The sequence below is a fragment of the Lynx canadensis genome, chromosome X (assembly GCF_007474595.2).
Source record: "Lynx canadensis isolate LIC74 chromosome X, mLynCan4.pri.v2, whole genome shotgun sequence".
Lineage (NCBI taxonomy): Eukaryota > Metazoa > Chordata > Mammalia > Carnivora > Felidae > Lynx > Lynx canadensis.
Window position 1 is genome coordinate 61,807,361 of NC_044321.2, and position 18,633 is coordinate 61,825,993.

At 39.1% G+C, this 18,633-nt stretch overlaps 1 protein-coding gene across 1 annotated transcript; it reads right to left on the reverse strand.

Annotated features, from left to right (window-relative positions):
- Positions 1 to 10,134: 10,134 nt before the first annotated feature.
- On the reverse strand, positions 10,135 to 17,988 carry LOC116737741 (fibronectin type III domain containing protein 3C1-like). Its single transcript, XM_032592063.1, has 3 exons — positions 17,901 to 17,988; positions 11,028 to 11,149; positions 10,135 to 10,534 (listed from the first exon to the last, which is right to left on the reverse strand). Exons 1-3 carry the CDS (start codon positions 17,986 to 17,988, stop codon positions 10,196 to 10,198), a joined length of 549 nt encoding a protein of 182 aa, XP_032447954.1. The 3' UTR covers positions 10,135 to 10,195.
- Between the last annotated feature and the right edge of the window lie 645 nt (positions 17,989 to 18,633).

An 18,633-nucleotide genomic window follows, 5' to 3' on the forward strand; every position in this document is an offset into this window, starting at 1 on the left:
TTCCAATCATGAGCATGGAATGTTTTTCCATTTCTTTGTATCTTCTTCAGTTGCTTTCATAAGCTTTCTGTAGTTTTCAGCATACAGATCTTTTACGTCTTTGGTTAGGTTTATTCCTTGGTATCTTATTGATTTTGGTGCAATTGTAAATGGGACCAATCTGTGATATCTCTTTCTGCTGCTTCATTATTGGTGTATAGAAATGCAACTGCTTCATTAATGGTGTATAGAAATGCAACTGATTTCTGTACATTGATTTTGTATCCTGTGACTTTGCTGAATTCATGTATCAGCTCTAACAGTTTTTTTGTGGAGTCTTTCAGGTTTTCCATGAAGAGTGTCATGTCATCTGTGAAGAGTGAAGTTTGAATTCTCTCTTGCTGATCTGTATTCCTTTTATTTCTTTTTGTTTTATGATTGCTGAGGCTAGGACTTCCAGTATATGTTGAACAACAGTGGCGAGAGTGGACATCTCAGTTGTGTTCCTGACCTTAGGGGGAAAGCTCTCAGTTTTTCCCCATTGAGGATGATATTAGCTGTGGGCCTTTCATATATGGCTTTTATAATGTTAAGATACATTCCTTCTATTCCTCTTTCTTGAAGGTTTTTATCATGAAAGGATGCTGTATTTTGTCAGACACTTTTTATGCATCTCTTGAAATAATCATATGGTTCCTATCCTTTCTTTTATTAATGTGGTGTATCACATTGATTGTTTTGCAAATATTAAACCTGCCTTGCAGCTTAGGAATAAATCCCACTTGATCATGGTGAATAATTCTTTTAATGTACTGTTGGGTTTGATTTGCTAGTATCTTATTGAGAAATTTTGCATCCAGGTTCATCAGGTATATTGGCCTGTAATTCTCCTTTTTAGTGGGGTCTTTGGCTTTAGATGCATGGTCATGTTGGCTTTGTAGACTGAGTTTGGAAGCTTTCCTTTAATTTCTATTTTTTGGAACAGTTTGAGGAAAATAGGATTAACTCTTCTTGAAATGTCTGGTAGAATTCCCCTGGGAAGCCATTTGGCCCAGGACTCTTGTTTGCTGGGAGGTATTGATAACCAACTCAATTCCTTTGCTGGTTATGGGTCTGTTCAAGTTTTCTATTTCTTCCTGTTTGAGTTTTGGTAGTGTGTGAGTGTCTAGGAATTTGACCATTCCTCCCAGATTGTCCGGTTTGTTGGCATATAATTTTTCATCATATTCACTTATAATTGTATTTCTGTGGTGTCGGTTTTCATCTCTCTTCTTTCCTTCGTGATTTGATCCATTTGGGTTCTCTCTTCTTTTTGAGAAGTCTGGCTAAGGGTTTATCAATTTTGTTTATTCTTTCAAAAAACCAGTCCTTAGTTTCATTGATCTGTTCTACTGGTTTTTAAAATTTTTTTTTTTTTACTTTTTTAGATTCTATATTGTTTATTTCTGCTCTAATCTTTATAAATTTCCTTCTTCTGCTGGCTTTGTGCTTTATTTGCTGCTCCTTTCCAGATTTTTTAAGTATAAGGTTAGGTTTTGTATTAGGGACCTTTCTCATTTCTTGAGATAGGCCTGAATTACAATATATTTTCTTCTTAGGACTGCCTTTGCTGCACACCAAAGGACTTGGACTCTTGTGTTTTCATTTTAATTTGTTTCCATGTATTTTTTTAATTTATTCTTTAATTTTTTGGTTGATCCATTCATTCTTTAGTAAGATGTTATTTAACTTTCACGTATCTGAGGGCTTTCCAAATTTTTTCTTGTGGTTCATTTCTAGATTCATAATGTTGTGATCTGAAAATATGCATGGTATGATCTCAATATTTTTTTACCTGTTGAGGGCTGATCTGTGACCCAATATGTGATCTATTCTGGAGAATGTTCCATGTGCACTTGAGAAGAATATGTATTCTCCTACTTTGGGATGAAATGGTGTGTGTGTGTGTGTGTGTGTGTGTGTGTGTGTATTAAGTCCATCTGGTCTAGCGTGTCATTTAGAGCCATTGTTTCTTTGTTGATTTTCTGTGTAGATGATCTGTCCATTGCTATAAGTGGAGTATTTTTTAATATGAAATTTATTGTCAAATTGGTTTCCATATAACACCCAGTGCTCATCCCAACAGATGCCCTCTTCAACACCCATCACCCACCATCCACTCCCTCATCCCCCATCAACCCTCAGTTTGTTCTCAGTTTTTAAGAGTCTGTTTTGGCTCCCTCCCTCTCTAACCTTTTTTTTCCTTCCCCTCCCCCATGGTCTTCTGTTAAGTTTCTCAGGATCCACAACAGAGTGAAAACATATGGTATCTGTCTCTCTCTGTATGACTTATTTCACTTAGCATCACACTCTCCAGTTCCATCCACGTTGCTACAAAAGGCCACATTTCATTCTTTCTCATTGCCACGTAGTATTCCATTGTGTATATAAACCACAATTTCTTTATCCATTCATCAGTTAATGGACGTTTAGGCTCTTTCCATGATTTGGCTATTGTTGAAAGTGCTGCTACAAACATTGGGGTACAAGTGCCCCTATGCATCAGCACTCCTGTATCCTTTGGATAAATTCCTAGTAGTGCTATTGCTAGGTTGTAGGGTAGTTCTATTTTGAATTTTTTGAGGAACCTCCACACTGTTTTCCAGAGTGGTTGCACCAGTTTGCATTCCAACTCACAGTGCAAGAAAGTTCACATTTCTCCACATCCTCACAAACATCTGTTTTTTCCTGAGTTGTTAATTTTAGCCACTCTGACCAGTGTGAGGTGGCATCTCAATGTGGTTTTGATTTGTATTTCCCTGAGGATGAGTGATGTTGAGCATCTTTTCATGTGTCTGTTGACTATCTGGGTGTCTTCTTTGTAGAAGTGTCTATTCATGTCTTCTGCCCATTTCTTCACTGGAGTATTTGTTTTTTGGGTGTTGAACTTGGTAAGTTCTTTGTAGATTTTGGATACTAACCCTTTATATGAAATGTCATTTGCAGACATCTTTTCCCATTCTGTCGGTTGCTTTTAGTTTTGTTGATTGTTTTCTTTGCAGTGCAGAAGCTTTTTATCTTGATGAGGTCCCAACAGTTCATTTTTTGCTTTTATTTCACTTGCTTTCAGAGATGTGTCAAGTAAGAAGTTGCTGTGGCTGAGGTCAAAGAGGTTGTTGCCTGTTTTCTCATCTAGGATTTTGATGGTTTCCTGTCTCACATTTAGGTCTTTCATCCATTTTGAATTTATTTTTGTGTATGGTGTAAGAAAGTGGTCCAGTTTTATACTTCTGCATGTTGCTGTCCAGTTCTCCCAGCACCATTTGCTAAAGAGACTGTCTTTTTTTTCCATTGGATATTCTTTCCTGCTTTGTCAAAGATTAGATGGCCATACATTTGTGGGTTCATTTCTGGGTTCTCTATTCTATTCCATTGGTCTATGTGTCTGTTTTTTGTGCCAGTACCTACTGTCTTGATGATTACAGCTTTGTAGTAGAGGCTGAAATCTGGGATTGTGATGTTTCCCGCTTTGGTTTTCTTTTTCAACATTACCTTGGCTCTTTGGGGGTCTTTTGTGGTTCCATCTAAATTTTAGGATCATTTGCTCTAGCTTTGAGAAGAATGTCGGTGCAATTTTGATTGGGATTGCATTGAATGTATACATTGCTTTGGGTAGTATTGACATGTTAACGATATTTGTTCTTCCAATCCATAAGCATGGAATATTTTTCCATTTCTTTGTGTCTTCTTCAATTTCGTAAATTTTCTATAGTTTTCAGCATACAGAACTTTTACATCCTTGGTTAGGTTTTGTCCTAGGTATTTTATGTTTTTCGGTGCAATTGTAAATGGTATTGATTTCTTTATTTCTCTTCCTGTTGCTTCATTATTGGTGTATAGAAATGCAACCAAGTTCTGTACATTGATTTTTGTATCCTGCAACTTTGCTGAATTCATGTATCAGTTCTCATAGATTTTTGGTGGAGTTTTTCAGGTTTTCCATGTAGAGTATCATGTCATCTATGAAAAGTGAATGTTTCTTTAAATCTTCTTCAATTACCTTCATAAGCTTTCTATAGTTTTCAGCATACAGATCCTTTACATCTTTGGTTAGATTTATTCCTAGGTATTTTATGCTTCTTGGTGCAATTGTGAATGGGATCATTTTCTTTATTTGTCTTTCTGTTGCTTCATTGTTAGTGTATAAGAATGCAACTGATTTCTGGACATTGATTTTGTATCCTGCAACTTTGCTGAATTCATGTATCAGTTCTAGCAGACTTTTGGTGGAGTCTATCGGATTTTCCATGTATAATATCATGTCATCTGCAAAAAGCGAAAGCTTGACTTCATCTTTGCCAATTTTGATGCCTTTGATTTCCTTTTGTTGTCTGATTGCTGATGCTAGAACTTCCAGCACTATGTTAAACAACAGCGGTGAGAGTGGGCATCCCTGTCGTGTTCCTGATCTCAGGGAAAAAGCTCTCAGTTTTTCCCCATTGAGGATGATGTTAGCTGTGGGCTTTTCATAAATGGCTTTTATGATCTTTAAGTATGTTCCTTCTATCCCGACTTTCTCAAGGGTTTTTATTAAGAAAGGGTGCTGGATTTTGTCAAAGGCCTTTTCTGCATCGATTGACAGGATCATATGGTTCTTCTCTTTTTTTTTGTTAATGTGATGTATCACGTTGATTGATTTGCGAATGTTGAACCAGCCCTGCATCCCAGGAATGAATCCCACTTGATCATGGTGAATCATTCTTTTTATATGCTGTTGAATTCGATTTGCTAGTATCTTATTGAGAATTTTTGCATCCATATTCATCAGGGATATTGGCCTGTAGTTCTCTTTTTTTACTGGGTCTCTGTCTGGTTTAGGAATCAAAGTAATACTGGCTTCATAGAATGAGTCTGGAAGCTTTCCTTCCCTTTCTATTTCTTGGAATAGCTTGAGAAGGATAGGTATTATCTCTGCTTTAAACATCTGGTAGAACTCCCCTGGGAAGCCATCTGGTCCTGGACTCTTATTTGTTGGGAGATTTTTGATAACCGATTCAATTTCTTCGCTGGTTATGGGTCTGTTCAAGCTTTCTATTTGCTCCTGATTGAGTTTTGGAAGAGTGTGGGTGTTCAGGAATTTGTCCATTTCTTCCAGGTTGTCCAATTTGTTGGCATATAATTTTTCATAGTATTCCCTGATAATTGTTTGTATCTCTGAGGGATTGGTTGTAATAATTCCATTTTCATTCATGATTTTATCTATTTGGGTCATCTCCCTTTTCTTTTTGAGAAGCCTGGCTAGAGGTTTGTCAATTTTGTTTATTTTTTTCAAAAGCCAGCTCTTGATTTCATTGATCTGCTCTACAGTTTTTTTAGATTCTATATTGTTTACTTCTGCTCTGATCTTAATTATTTCTCTTCTTCTGGGTTTATGGTGTCTTTGATGTTCTGCTTCTATTTCCTTTAGGTGTGCTGTTAGATTTTGTATTTGGGATTTTTCTTGTTTCTTCACATAGGCCTGGTTTGCAATGTATTTTCCTCTCAGGACTGCCTTCGCTGCATCCCAAAGCATTTGGATTGTTGTCTTTTCATTTTCATTTGTGTCCATGTATTTTTAAATTTCTTCTCTAGTTGCCTGGTTGACCCATGCATTCTTTAGTAGGGTGTTCTTTAACCTCCATGCTTTTGGAGGTTTTCCAGACTTTTTCCTTTGGTTGATTTCAAGCTTCACAGCATTGTGGTCTGAAAGTATGCATGGTATGATCTCAATTCCTGTATACTTTTGAAGGGCTGTTTTGTGACCCAGTATGTGATCTATCTTGGAGAATGTTCCATGTGCACTCAAGAAGAAAGTATATTCTGTTGCTTTGGGATGCAGAGTTCTAAATATATCTGTCAAGTCCATCTGATCCAATGTATCATTCAGGGCCCTTGTTTCTTTATTGACCATGTGTCTAGATGATCTATCCATTGTTGTAAGTGAGGTATAAAGTCCCCTGCAATTACCACATTCTTATCAATAAGGTTGCTTATGTTTGTGATTGTTTTATATATTTGAGGGCTCCCATATTTGGCGCATAGACACTTATAATTGTTAGCTCTTCCTGATGGATAGACCCTATAATTATTATATAATGCCCTTCTTCATGTCTTGTTACAGCCTTTTATTTAAAGTCTAGTTTGTCTGATATAAATATGGCTACTCCAGCTTTCTTTTGACTTCCAGTAGCATGATAAATAGTTCTCCACCCCCTCACTTTCAATCTGAAGGTGTCCTGAGGTCTAAAATGAGTCTCTCGTAGACAGCAAATAAATTGGTCATGTTTTTTTAATCCATTCTGATACCCTATGTCTTTTGGTTGGAGCATTTAGTCCATTTACATTCAGTGTTATTTTTGAAAGATATGGATTTAGAGTCATTGTAATGTCTGTAGGTTTCATGCTTGTAGTGATGTCTCTGGTACCTTGTCTCACAGAATCCCCCTTAGGATCTCTTGTAGGGCTGGTTTAGTGGTGATGAATTCCTTCAGTTTTTGTTTGTTTGGAATGACCTTTATCTCTCCTTCCATTCTGAATGGCAAACTTGCTGGATAAAGGATTCTCGGCTGCATATTTTTTCTGTTCATCACATTGAAGATTTCCTGCCATTCATTTCTGGCCTGCCACGTTTCAGCACATAAATCCATCACTAGTCTTATGGGTCTTCCTTTATAAGTCAGAGCCTGTTTATCGCTAGCTCCTTTCAGAATTTTCTCTTTATCCTTGTATTTTGCCAGTTTAAGTATGATATGTCGTGCAGAAGATCAATTCAAGTTATGTCTGAAGGGAGTTCTGTGTGCCTCTTGGATTTCAATGCCTTTTTCCTTCCCCAGATGGGGGAAGTTCTTAGCTATGATTTCTTCAAGTACACCTTCAGTACCCCTCTCTCTCTTCCTCCTCTGGAATCCCAATTATGCGTATGTTATTACGTTTAATTGTGTCACTTAGTTCTCTAATTCTCCCCTCATACTCCTGGATTTTTTTTATCTCTCTTTTTCTCAGTTTCCTCTTTTTCCATAATTTTATCTTCTAGTTCACCTCTTCTCTCCTCTGCCTCTTCAATCTGAGGTGTGGTCGCCTCCATTTTATTTTGCAGCTCAATTATAGCATGTTTTAGTTCCTCCTGACTGTTTCTTTGTCCCTTGATCTCTGTAGTAATACATTCTCTGCTGTCCTCTATACTTTTTCAAGCCAAGTGATTAATTTTATGACTATTATTTAAATTCATTTTCTGTTACATTGCTTAAATCATTTTTGATCAGTTCGTTAGCTGTCGCTACTTTCTAGAGTTTCTTTTGAGGAGAATTCTTCCGTTTCCTTATTTCTGATAGTCCCTGGAGTGGTGCGGAACTGCAGGGCTCTTCCTCTGTGCTGTCTGGAGTAACTTGCATTGATGGGCGGGGCCGCAGTCAGACCTGATGTCTGCCCCCAGCCCACCGCTGGGGCCACTGGTGTGTACTTTATCTTCCCCTCTCCTAGGGGCAGGACTCACTGTGGAGTGGTGTGGCCAATGTCTGGGCTACTTGAACACTGCCAGGCTTGTGGTGCTTGCGGGATCTGGCATATTAGCTGGGGTGGATCCGCAGGGTGCACAGGGGTGGGAGGGGCAGACTCAGCTTGCTTTGCCTTCGGTGTTCTGCTTCAGGAGTGGCCCTGTGGCACCAGGAGGGAGGCACACCCATCAGAGGGATGGATCCACAGAAGCACAGCTTTGGGTGTTTGTGTGGTGCAAGCAAGTTTCATGATGGGAACCGGTTCCCTTTGGGATTTTGGCTGGGTGATGGGCGAGGGAGATGGCACTGGCGAGCGCCTTTGTTCCCCGCCGAACTGAGCTCTGGCCTTTGGGGCTCAACAATTCTCCCTCCCGTTGTCCTCTTGCCCTCCCGCTCTCTGAGCAGAGCTGTTGGCTTATAACATTCCAGATGTTAAGTCCTGCTGGCTGTCAGAACACACTCCATCCGGCCCCTCCACTTTTGTAAACCAGACTTGGGGGCTCTGCCTTGCCTGGCGGGCTGCCCCTCCACTGCCTTGGTTCCCTCCCGCCAGTCCATGTAGCACACACTTCCTCTCCCCCATTCCTACCCTCTTCTGTGGTCCTCTCATCCATGCTTGGCTCAGGAGAGTCCATTCTGCTAGTCTTCTGGTGGTTTTCTGGGTTATTTAGGCAGATGTGGGTGGATCTAAGTGGTCAGCAGGACGAGGTGAGCCCAGCGTCCTCCTATGCTACCATGTTCCTCCAGTACCCAGTGAGTATTCTTAACATCATTACTTTACTTTCTCTAGTCAGGCATGTGACTTATGTCTTTTTCATTCAGATCACTGACCATGGTCTTGTCCTTTTCTTTCATTTGGGATACATTTCTCTGTCTTCTCATTTTGTCTAAGTCTCTGTGCCTGTTTCTCTGTGTTAGGAAAGTAAACTATATCTCTTGTTCTTGGAGTGTAATGGCCTTATGAATAGGTCCTGTGAGCCCTACTGTGTAGTATCCCATAATCCCCAGGGCCTTCAGTGTTTGGGAGTGTCTCTAATGGGTACTGCATGCGCTCTGCTGTTTTGTCTTTTATACTTCAGGCCAGTCATCTGTAGAGGCTTTCTTTGCCTATTGTGGACAGTGTTTGGTCTCTGTCCTGCATGTGGCACATTTTAACTAGGTGCACTTTGGTCTGTTTGTTAAATAAGATCTGTTGCCACTGCCACTGGAACTGAGGCTCTGCAGAACTCCCATGTTGGGAGATGTGGTGTGAGCAGTGGTTTACACTTGTCCTCTGGGGGATGGGGCCTACTGTACTGAGGGAAGCGTGACTGGGTGGGGGTGTTCCATGTGAGCGTGGAGGGTGGGGCTTGGTGGAAATTAGTGAGTGTTGGTGCTACCCTGGTTCCCTCAGGTGTCCCTGTGCTTATGCTGAGGGGCAGGTAAAGGGAAATGATGCCTACCAGTTTCCTGGAGGGGTCTCTCCATGGGTAGTGTCTGGGGTGGGCTCTGAAATGAGTGAATAAACTCCCCACTGTGTGGCACAGGCACACTTCAGATTGCTGTTTCCTCATTGTGTATCAGCAGGTTGTTTGCCTGCTGTTTTTTTTTTCTTCCCAGAGCAGCACACTCCCCTCTGGGGTGTATTCTAGCCAAGCCCAGCAACCTTTAACACTCCAGGCTTTAAGCCCTCTTGGTTGCAAGAAACCACAAAATTTAGTCCCTCTCACTTTCCAAGCCAATTGCTATGGGGATTCATTTTCCCCATGAGCTACCGTGTGTGCTAGTCTGTCTCTCACCAAAAGAAATCATTTTAATATGCTGTGTACAAGTCTGGGTCATTATATGTATGTTTAGTCATTCTGATTAGAGGGTAACCACCACTGCATGTATTTTAAAGAGTTTAGAATAGGTTTAGAATAGTATAAAATGGCTCCTCACTTTCCAACTTCTACTCCCAAAGTGCCCTAAGTTTACCTACTGTCAAAATATTTATCAGGGCACAAGCGAAACAGCTAAATACATTACTTTGAAAAAATTACAGTACAGATCATTGGTAGATATGTTTTTATTATTTCATATGATTGTAAGTTGACATATAGAATTGATTTTCCCACTTTTTTTCTAAATAAAATTCCAAAATGCTGTTATCCTCTCATAATTCTAAAAAAAATTGCAAAATATTAATTAGAAGAATTAAGGCTGGAAATGGTTTTCATGAGAAATTCTAGATAGTTTTATATAATAGTGGAACTGTTTTTATTGCTAACATTCTCAAGTTTAAAATAGACCCATTTCCTAATAAAATCTCTTACATTGTCACAATGAATTTCTTGAGTATAAAGCAGTTCTTTTGCTGTTAGATGAATGTTCACAAGGATTTCTACCAAGTGAGATTTACTTTTTTTTTTTTTTAATTTTTTTTCAACGTTTATTTATTTTTGGGACAGAGAGAGACAGAGCATGAACGGGGGAGGGGCAGAGAGAGAGGGAGACACAGAATCGGAAACAGGCTCCAGGCTCTGAGCCATCAGCCCAGAGCCCGACGCGGGGCTCGAACTCACGGGCTGCGAGATCGTGACCTGGCTGAAGTCGGACGCTTAACCGACTGCGCCACCCAGGTGCCCCGAGATTTACTTTTAAGTAAGAATTGAGATGTATCTAGAAAGTTCTATATTTGATGTAATTTGTTTTAGAACTTCCTAAAAAGGTAAAGTGGATAAAAATTAGTTGATTAGAAAATATTGAATTACAACAGCACACAAAATAGCAACTAGTGCAAATCCTATCACAAGGATTAGAATAAATGTATCATCACTCATCTCCATTCTGGGCTTTTCTTCTTTCTCTTCACTGGGGCTGTTTCCCCCCTTTCCTTCACTGCCTTTTCCAGGCCCTGGATGTTGCTTATGTGTGGAGAAAAGAGTGCTGGGGCTATATGGTCCCCAGAGCTCTTGTATCCCATCAGAAGTGTGGTATTGGCGTCCAGCACAGACCTTGAAGCGATAATGTGAATTTGTGACAAATTTGGAAAAGGAGAATGAAGTGTTTGGTCCTTTGTAAATCTAAAGAATATTGAGACAAAGTGAAAATTATATTGTTTTGCCATAATATGGTATAGTTTTTGACAAGAAAAATATGAATTAACCCATTCATCTCATAAATATGTTCACAGCAAAAATAAAATAAAATTACTCTTACAGTCTATAATATCATGAGGACTCAGTACTGCTCACATAATTTTGTCCAGTGTAAGAAATAACAAAGACTTATAATTGTTAAAATTTAATTTCATTTGGTTTTGAAGGAGTTGTGCATGTGGTCAGTGAAACCTAGAAATATCAAATCATTCAGTCTTGATATATTAATTAAGTGAATAAACAAATTGTTCCAAAATAAGTAATATGTACATAAAACTTTAGGGAAAAGGTAGGTCTTTTGGATAAGATTTCATTACTTTAAACGTTCTAAAAGGATATCTTATTCCACAACAAGAGCTCAATCCCAAGTAGAATATAAAATTATAAAATTTTAAAGACTAAATTTGCAAGAATTTACCAGGTCAGTTCCTTTATCAGTGATGATTTGAAGGTTGTAAACAATTGGATCTCCTTTTATTGGCTCCAGAGACTCCCATTTGACCTCACAAGTATTACTATTCACATGCTGTAATTTAGGTGCTAGGAAAAGAGAATTCTAGTTTAGAGGTTTTCATTTTTCCTAGGTGACCTTGAAGATGTTGAAATCTGATACAATTTACCATGATCATTAAAAGGCAGTCTGTATAGGCTTAATCTAAGAAATATATATAGTCCTTATTGTAAAGTCTTTTGCAGTACCATTAGAAATCTTAATGATTGTAATAAAAATTTTAACAACTTAAAACTATCAATTAATAATATGTGTTGTGACTGGAGTCCCAGGAAGGAATGGCTGTGAATGGGGCTGGAAATCAGCTTTGCCTAAAATCAGAAGTGATTTTAAAAGAAGAAAATGAGACTTTTAGGGAAGATGGCGGCATAGGAGGATTCTGGGCTCACCTCATCCTGCTGATCACTTAGATTCCACCCACATCTGCCTAAATAACCCAGAAAACCGCCAGAAGACTGGCAGAATGGATTCTCAGGAGTCAAGCGTAGACAAGAGGCCCACAGAAGAGGCTGAAATCCCAAAGGGAACCAGTTCCTGACACTGAACTTGCTTGCACCATGCAAACACCCAATTCTGTGCTTCTGTGGAACCATCCCTCCAACAGGTCTACCTCCCTCCTGGTGCTGCAGGGCCCCTCCCACAGGGACCACCAACTACAAAGCGATCTCAGCCTACCCCTCCTGTCCCTGTGTACCTTACAGATCCACCCTGGCTAATATACCAGATCCCATCAAAGCAGCAGCACAAGCCTGGCAATGTGCAAGTAGCCCAGACAGGGGCCACACCACTCCACAGTGAGTCCTGACCCTGGGAGAGGGGAAGATAAGACACATACCAGTCTGACTGTGGCCCCAGTAGTGAGCTGGGGACAGACATCAGGTCTGACTGTGGCCCTGCCCACCAACACAAGTTACTCCAGACAGCACAGGGGAAGTGCCCTGCAGTTTGGCGCCACCCCAGGACTACCCAAAATGACAAAACAGAGGAATTCTCCTCAAAAGAAACTCCAGGAAGTAGTGACAGCTCACAAATTGATCAAAAACGATTTAAACAATATAACGGAACAAGGATTTATAATAATAGTCATAAAATTAATCACTGGGCTTGAAAAAAGCATAGAGGACAGCAGAGAATCTATTACTACAGAGATCAAGGGACTAAGATATAGTCATGAGGAGCTAAAAAATGCTATAAATGAGGTATAAAATAAAATGGAGGCAGCCATAGCACGGATTGAAGAGGCAGAGGAGAGAATAGGCGAATTAGAAGATAAAATTATGGAAAAAGAGGAACCTGAGAAAAAGAGAGATAAAAAAATCCAGGAGTATGAGGTGGAATTAGAGAACTAAGTGATCAATCAAACAGAACAATATCTGTATGATAGGAATTCCAGAAAAGGAAGAGAGAGGGAAAGGGGTTGAAGGTGTACTTGAACAAATAGCTGAGAACTTCCCTGATCTGGGGAAGGAAACAGGCATTGATTTCCAAGAGGCACATAGAACTCCCTTCAGACGTAACTTGAATCGATCTTATGCACGACATATCATAGTGAAACTGGCAAAATACAAGCATAAAGAGAAAATTCTGAAAGCAGCTAAGGATAAACAGGCTCTGACTTATAAAGGGTGACCCATAAGACTATTGGCAGACCTATCTACTGAAACTTGGCAGGCCAGAGAGGAATGGCAGGAAATCTTCAATGTGATAAACAGAAAAAATATGCAGCCAAGAATCCTTTACCAGCAAGTCTGCCATTCAGAATAGAAGGAGAGATAAAGGTCATCCCAAACAACAAAAACTGAAGGAATTCATCACCACTAAACCAGCCCTACAAGAGATCCTAAGGGGGATTCTGTGAGTGAAATGTTGCAAGGACCACAAAGTACCAGAGACATCACTACAAGCATGAAACCTACAGACATCACAAGGACTCTAAACACATATCTTTCAAAAATAACAATGAGTGTAAATGGACTACATGCTCCAACCAAGAGACATAGGGTATCAGAATGGATAAAAACCAAGACCCATCTATTTGCTGTCTACGAGAGACTCATTTTAGACCTCAGGACACCTTCAGATTGAAAGTGAGGGTGTGGAGAACTATCTATCATGCTACTGGAAGTCAAAAGAAAGCTGGAGTAGCCATACTTATATCAGACAAACTAGACTTTAAATTAAAGGCTGTAACAAGAGATGAAGAAGGGCATTATATACTAATTACAGGCACTATCCATCAGGAAGAGCTAACAATTATAAGTGTCTATGCGCCAAATACGGGAGCCCTCAAATATATAAAACAATCACAAACATAAGCAACCTTATTGATAAGAATGTGGTAACTGCAGGGGACTTTAATATCCCACTTACAACAATGGATAGATCATCTAGACACATGGTCAATAAAGAAACAAGGGCCCTGAATGATACATTGGATCAGATGGACTTGACAGATATATTTAGAATTCTGCATCTCAAAGCAACAGAATATACTTTCTTCTCGAGTGCACGTGGAACATTCTCCAAGATAGATCACATACTGGGTCACAAAACAGCCCTTCATAAGTATAAAAGAATTGAGATCATACCATGCACGCTTTCAGACCACAATGCTATGAAGCTTGAAATCAACCACAGGAAAAAGTCTGGAAAAACTCCAAGAGTATGGAGGTTAAAGAACACCCTACTAAAGCCCTTGTCTGAGCTATGAAGCTAAAGGTCTCATTCCTGCAACTACATATTTTTGCAGAGTTCAGGTAATCCTAACAGTTATTTCAATGTAAACAAGAGAACAGTTATTAACCTATGCTACCCACATCCATAATACTGGCACCATTTCCAGTGTAGTGAATAGAAGGGAGTCACAGAATTCCAAATGTTAAATATTCCTCATGTTCAGCAACATCATTCTGAGCTCTTCATCTGGCATTTAAAGCCCCCCATAATCTGGAACCTACTTTTATTCCAACTTGATCTGCCATTATGTTTTCTACAGTTCTGTTTCCCAAATTACCTTGAACTTAACAATCACCTGAAATGGTTGTTTAAAATAGATTCCTACACTTCCACTCAGACCTACTGAATCAAAATTTCTAATCCAGTGACTTGTTAATCCATAAAATTAAAAAGCACTGTAAGTGATAATTATCATTAATTAGGAAAAATGTCAGAAACCATTTCTAACAAACAAGTCTATTCTACCACCACCCCAAGTATGCCTCGTACATTTGCTCATACCTTGTTTTTTGCCTGTCTTGTCCCATAAAACCAAGCTTTTGCATGAATGCTTCCCTGAAAACCGTAGCTAGAAGTGATTTCTTTCTCCTCTGAATTACCATAATTGTAAGACTCATAACTTTAAGATTAGGGGAGACAATCCAAATTTATAATGATCTTATTTATTGTTCCTATCAACTTAAGTCATCAAATCCTAGGAGCCCTAATACTAAGAATCTAAGTTCCATCTCCCAAATTGTCTTCAGCACTGGAAGTAATTTTTTAAAATCCGTTGTTAACTTTTTGGGTGTCTATATTTTTTGTTGGAAAAATGCTCTTACAATATATATTTATTAGTGAGGAGGCCACTGTGGTTGTCCAAAGGATGGGTGAATTTATGAATATTAAGGATGCTACAATGGGAATTCCGGGACATTAATGGATTTGAAACATATTAGAGAGGTAAAAATCAACGGAATAGGATCCTGCCAAGACAGAGTGTCCCCATACCTCCCAGACCCTCCCTTTTGTAACTAAAAAATCTGAACATAACACAACAAACAGCACAGGAAGACTCTGAATGGTGGAAAGAAAGAAAAATGTAGAAAGGCAAAGATCCTAAGACCTCATAACTTGAGATAGAATACAGTAGTGAGCCCCCTGCTAGACTTATCTCCTCACACATGTCCCAGAAAGGGTATGGGAGAAGCCTCCAACTCAAAATTGCAAACAGGAACAGACAGGAAAAAAACCTCCAGAAAAAGCCTGCTTCCCCTCAACAAAGTGACTAGGAAAATGCTAGCCTAATCACAGAAAATCTCTTAAGTAATTCCCACCTTACTCCAGCCAAAAATCAATTGAAAAAGCACACACACTCCTCTCCTTCTTCACCCCTGAAGTTTCAACAGGCAGAGTGGGAAGTTGACCATCCAACCCACCCCAGAAACAACAAGGAACATGCTCCAATTTCCCTACCAAGTGGTTTCAGTTTCAGCAGGGCCAAGCATGGAATTGATCTTTCATTCCTTGCATATCAAAAGCAGGCAGTGCTCTGCTCCCATTCCCCTGTCAACTGGTGTCAGTAATGGCCAAGTAGGGATCTTAAGATCTTCCATACCTCTCTGATGGAAGCAGGAGGCAGTAATATAATCCCTTTGAAGGGTTAGTATTGGCAAACTGAACCTCCGCCACCCTCAACCAGCAGCAATAGACTGACCAAGACTGATATAATTCAGGCTAGTCAGCACTCTACTTTCTTCCTACTCCTGTGTCAATAAGGCCTAGTGAGAAGTTTAACCTAAATTTCCACCTACCAGCACTAAGACTGAATAACAATTTGGGAAATAGAGCTGGTCAACACTCATATTCCTCCTTCACCTGCTATCAGCAGGGTCTGCTGGAGAGCTCAGCCTTTATCTCTACTCAGCATCAAAGATGCAAATCTAGGTGGTGAGAGGCTATATTACTTGGCACCCCACTCCCCCATTCCCTTCCCATGGTGTCATTTAGACCCTACTGGGAACTGAGACCCTACTGGGAACTGAGTTTCCACCTCCACCCTACAGGAACACAGAGATGTTAGTCAGATCTCCATTTCCCCCTTCGTGGTATCATCAGGAACCTGTGGGGGGCTGAGCTTAGTCCACACTCAGAGACAGTAATACAGTACAAATAGTTGCTGTACTTCTGTTAGAAAGGTTTCAAAAACGTGTAGATAGGAGAGGAATTTCCACCTTACCCAACTTTGCACTATACTTCTAAGGGATACTGCTTACTATGATAATGATTAAATATAACCCAGACTTTTATAATATAATATTTAAAATGTCTAGAATAATCATTTGTTATAATGAGGACCAGGGAAATCAGAACCTGAATGATGAAAACAATCAAAAACAATTAATTCATCTGTGATGAATCAGAAATTTGAAGTATCTGATAAGGATTTAAGTAACCATCAAAAAATGCTTCAACAAGCAATTATGAGATACCTTGTAATAAATTAAAAAAATATTAAAAATATCAACAAAGAAATAAAATATATAAAAGAGATAAAAATTTATAGAAAAGAACCAAATGGAAATTATAGAACTGAAATAGATAATAACAAAAATAAAAACCTTACTGTATGGGTTCAAGAGTAGAGTGGAGATGACAGAAGATAGAATCTGTGAACTTGAAGGCAGATTAATAAAATCTTGAATACATAAAAGATTTTAAAAGAAAAAAAATTGAACAAGGTTTCAGGGACATATGAAAAAATAAAAAAAGAGATAATAGTCATATCATTAAACTCCCAGAAGGAGAGAAGAAAAAGAGTGTGAATTAAAAAATTTCCCAAAGAAATAATGAAAACTTCCCAATTTGGGGGAGAACATAAGCCAAAATATTAAAAAAACAGAATATCTAAAATAGGATAAATGTGAAGAAATCCACACCACCAAAACAATTCATAATTAAACTTCTGAAAAAAAAACAAAGAAAAAATCTTGAAAGCACACAGAAATGGTGCATTACTTATAGGTGAAAATCAATTCAAATGACAAATATATCTCTTTTGAAACCATTTTAATAAGTTGCATAACATTTTTCAAGTACTGAAAGAAAACTGTGAACTACAAACTATATTAGGCAAAAAATATCCTTCAGGAATGAAAATATAAAGACACTCTCAGATAAAGAAAAACTAAGAATTTGTTGCCAGTAACACTCCCAGTTAAAATTGGTTACAAAAAGCACTCTTTAAAAAAAAAGGAAATGATAACAAAAGAAGGCTTAGAACTTCAGAAAAGCAATGACATTGGGATTCTGGTCCAAGTTGGTGACACAAAAGACTCCTGAAATCATCTCCTCCCACAGATACACTGAAACCACAGTTATATATACAATTTCCTCTGAAAGAAATCCAGAAAATAGCTGAGTGACTCATAAACACCAGGCAAATGAGAGAAAAACCACATCAAAATTGGTAAGAAAGGCTGAGATACACTCTCAGTATAAACTCCACACCAGCACAGCAACATACAATGGGGGAGGAAACACAAATGCCAACATCTCCATGAGGAATCAAGATTTTGGACCCAACATCTAGTATGCCAGGTTTGAAAACTTCCACCTAACAGACAGGGCTCTAAAACGACCTATCCTTTTTTTTTTCCTTCCCCTCCCCCATGGGTTTCTGTTAAGTTTCTCAGGATCCACATAAGAGTGAAAACATATGGTGTCTGTCTTTCTCTGTATGGCTTATTTCACTTAGCGTCAAAAAAAAAAAAAAAAAGGTTAGAGTGGGAGAGAGCCAAAGCATAAGAGACTCTTAAAAACTGAGAACAAACTGAGGGTTGATGGGGGATGGGAGGGAGGGGAGGGGGGTGATGGGTATTGAGGAGGGCACCTTTTGGGATGAGCACTGGGTGTTGTATGGAAACCAGTTTGACAATAAATTTCATATATTGAAAAAAATAAATAAAATAAAATAAAATAAAATAAAATAAAATAAAATAAAAATAAAACGACCTATCCTGAAATCCAATGGGGGCATGCATCCATGAGACCCACAACACTAACCAAACAAAGAAGCAGTCTTAATTGGCTTGTTAGGACTCACACTGGCTATTCCCTCAGGTCTCAGTGCAGAGGTAGTAGAAACACCCATCTCCCAGCCTTTCCCTGAAAAAGGGCCTAATTGAATAGTTTTAAGGCTGTAACCTGAGGGTCAGGCTCCTAATTTAGCACACATCTAAAGGATGACTGAAATCTCCCTCTGCCACACTCCAGGTCACCAGTATCTCCTTGAAAGGAGCTTGTGCACATGTATGGCACCCCAGCATTTTGGTTGCAACCCAGAGGATGCAACTATTGATTTCCTGGCTTTCGTGACCAGTGAAACTTGGTAGGTTTCAGAATACTGTATCAAACAAAGAAACAGTTCTTTACTGGCTATAACCCAAGATCTCAGTACAGAGGCACAAGTTAGAAATACTCATCTCCCAGTCTTTCCCTGAAAAAGACTGTTTTGCCTATCATAGAAGCTATAGCTGAGGGTCCAGCTTCCAATAAGCTCAAATTAAGTGCTAACTGGTATCCATCCTTTTCGGACACTGACAGATATTGGCAACAACTTCAACTACTGGAACCACTAAGAACAAAGATGCTAGCTTGCAAAATCACTAAGGTTTGAGAGAAAACTAAGAGCTAGGACGAGGCCAAATGATAATGTTCATACCCTACACAAGGCTACTCCTTCAAGATTGTGGGAGAAGTAGATGTTTTATATATTGCACAGAAAGTCAGGTAAAAT

What these genes read in the sequence shown, in the direction of transcription:
- LOC116737741 (XM_032592063.1), bottom strand. Translation starts at nt 17,988, where the DNA reads ATGGGTGTTTCTACTACCTCTGCACTGAGACCTGAGGGAATAGCCAGT. An exon ending in TAAGACTGCTTCTTTGTTTG is followed by an intron (nt 11,150 to 17,900) that starts GTTAGTGTTGTG and finishes CTCTTTTCCTAG; the next exon opens with CACCTAAATTACAGCATGTG. An exon ending in CTGATAAAGGAACTGACCTG is followed by an intron (nt 10,535 to 11,027) that starts GTAAATTCTTGC and finishes AATATTCTTTAG; the next exon opens with ATTTACAAAGGACCAAACAC.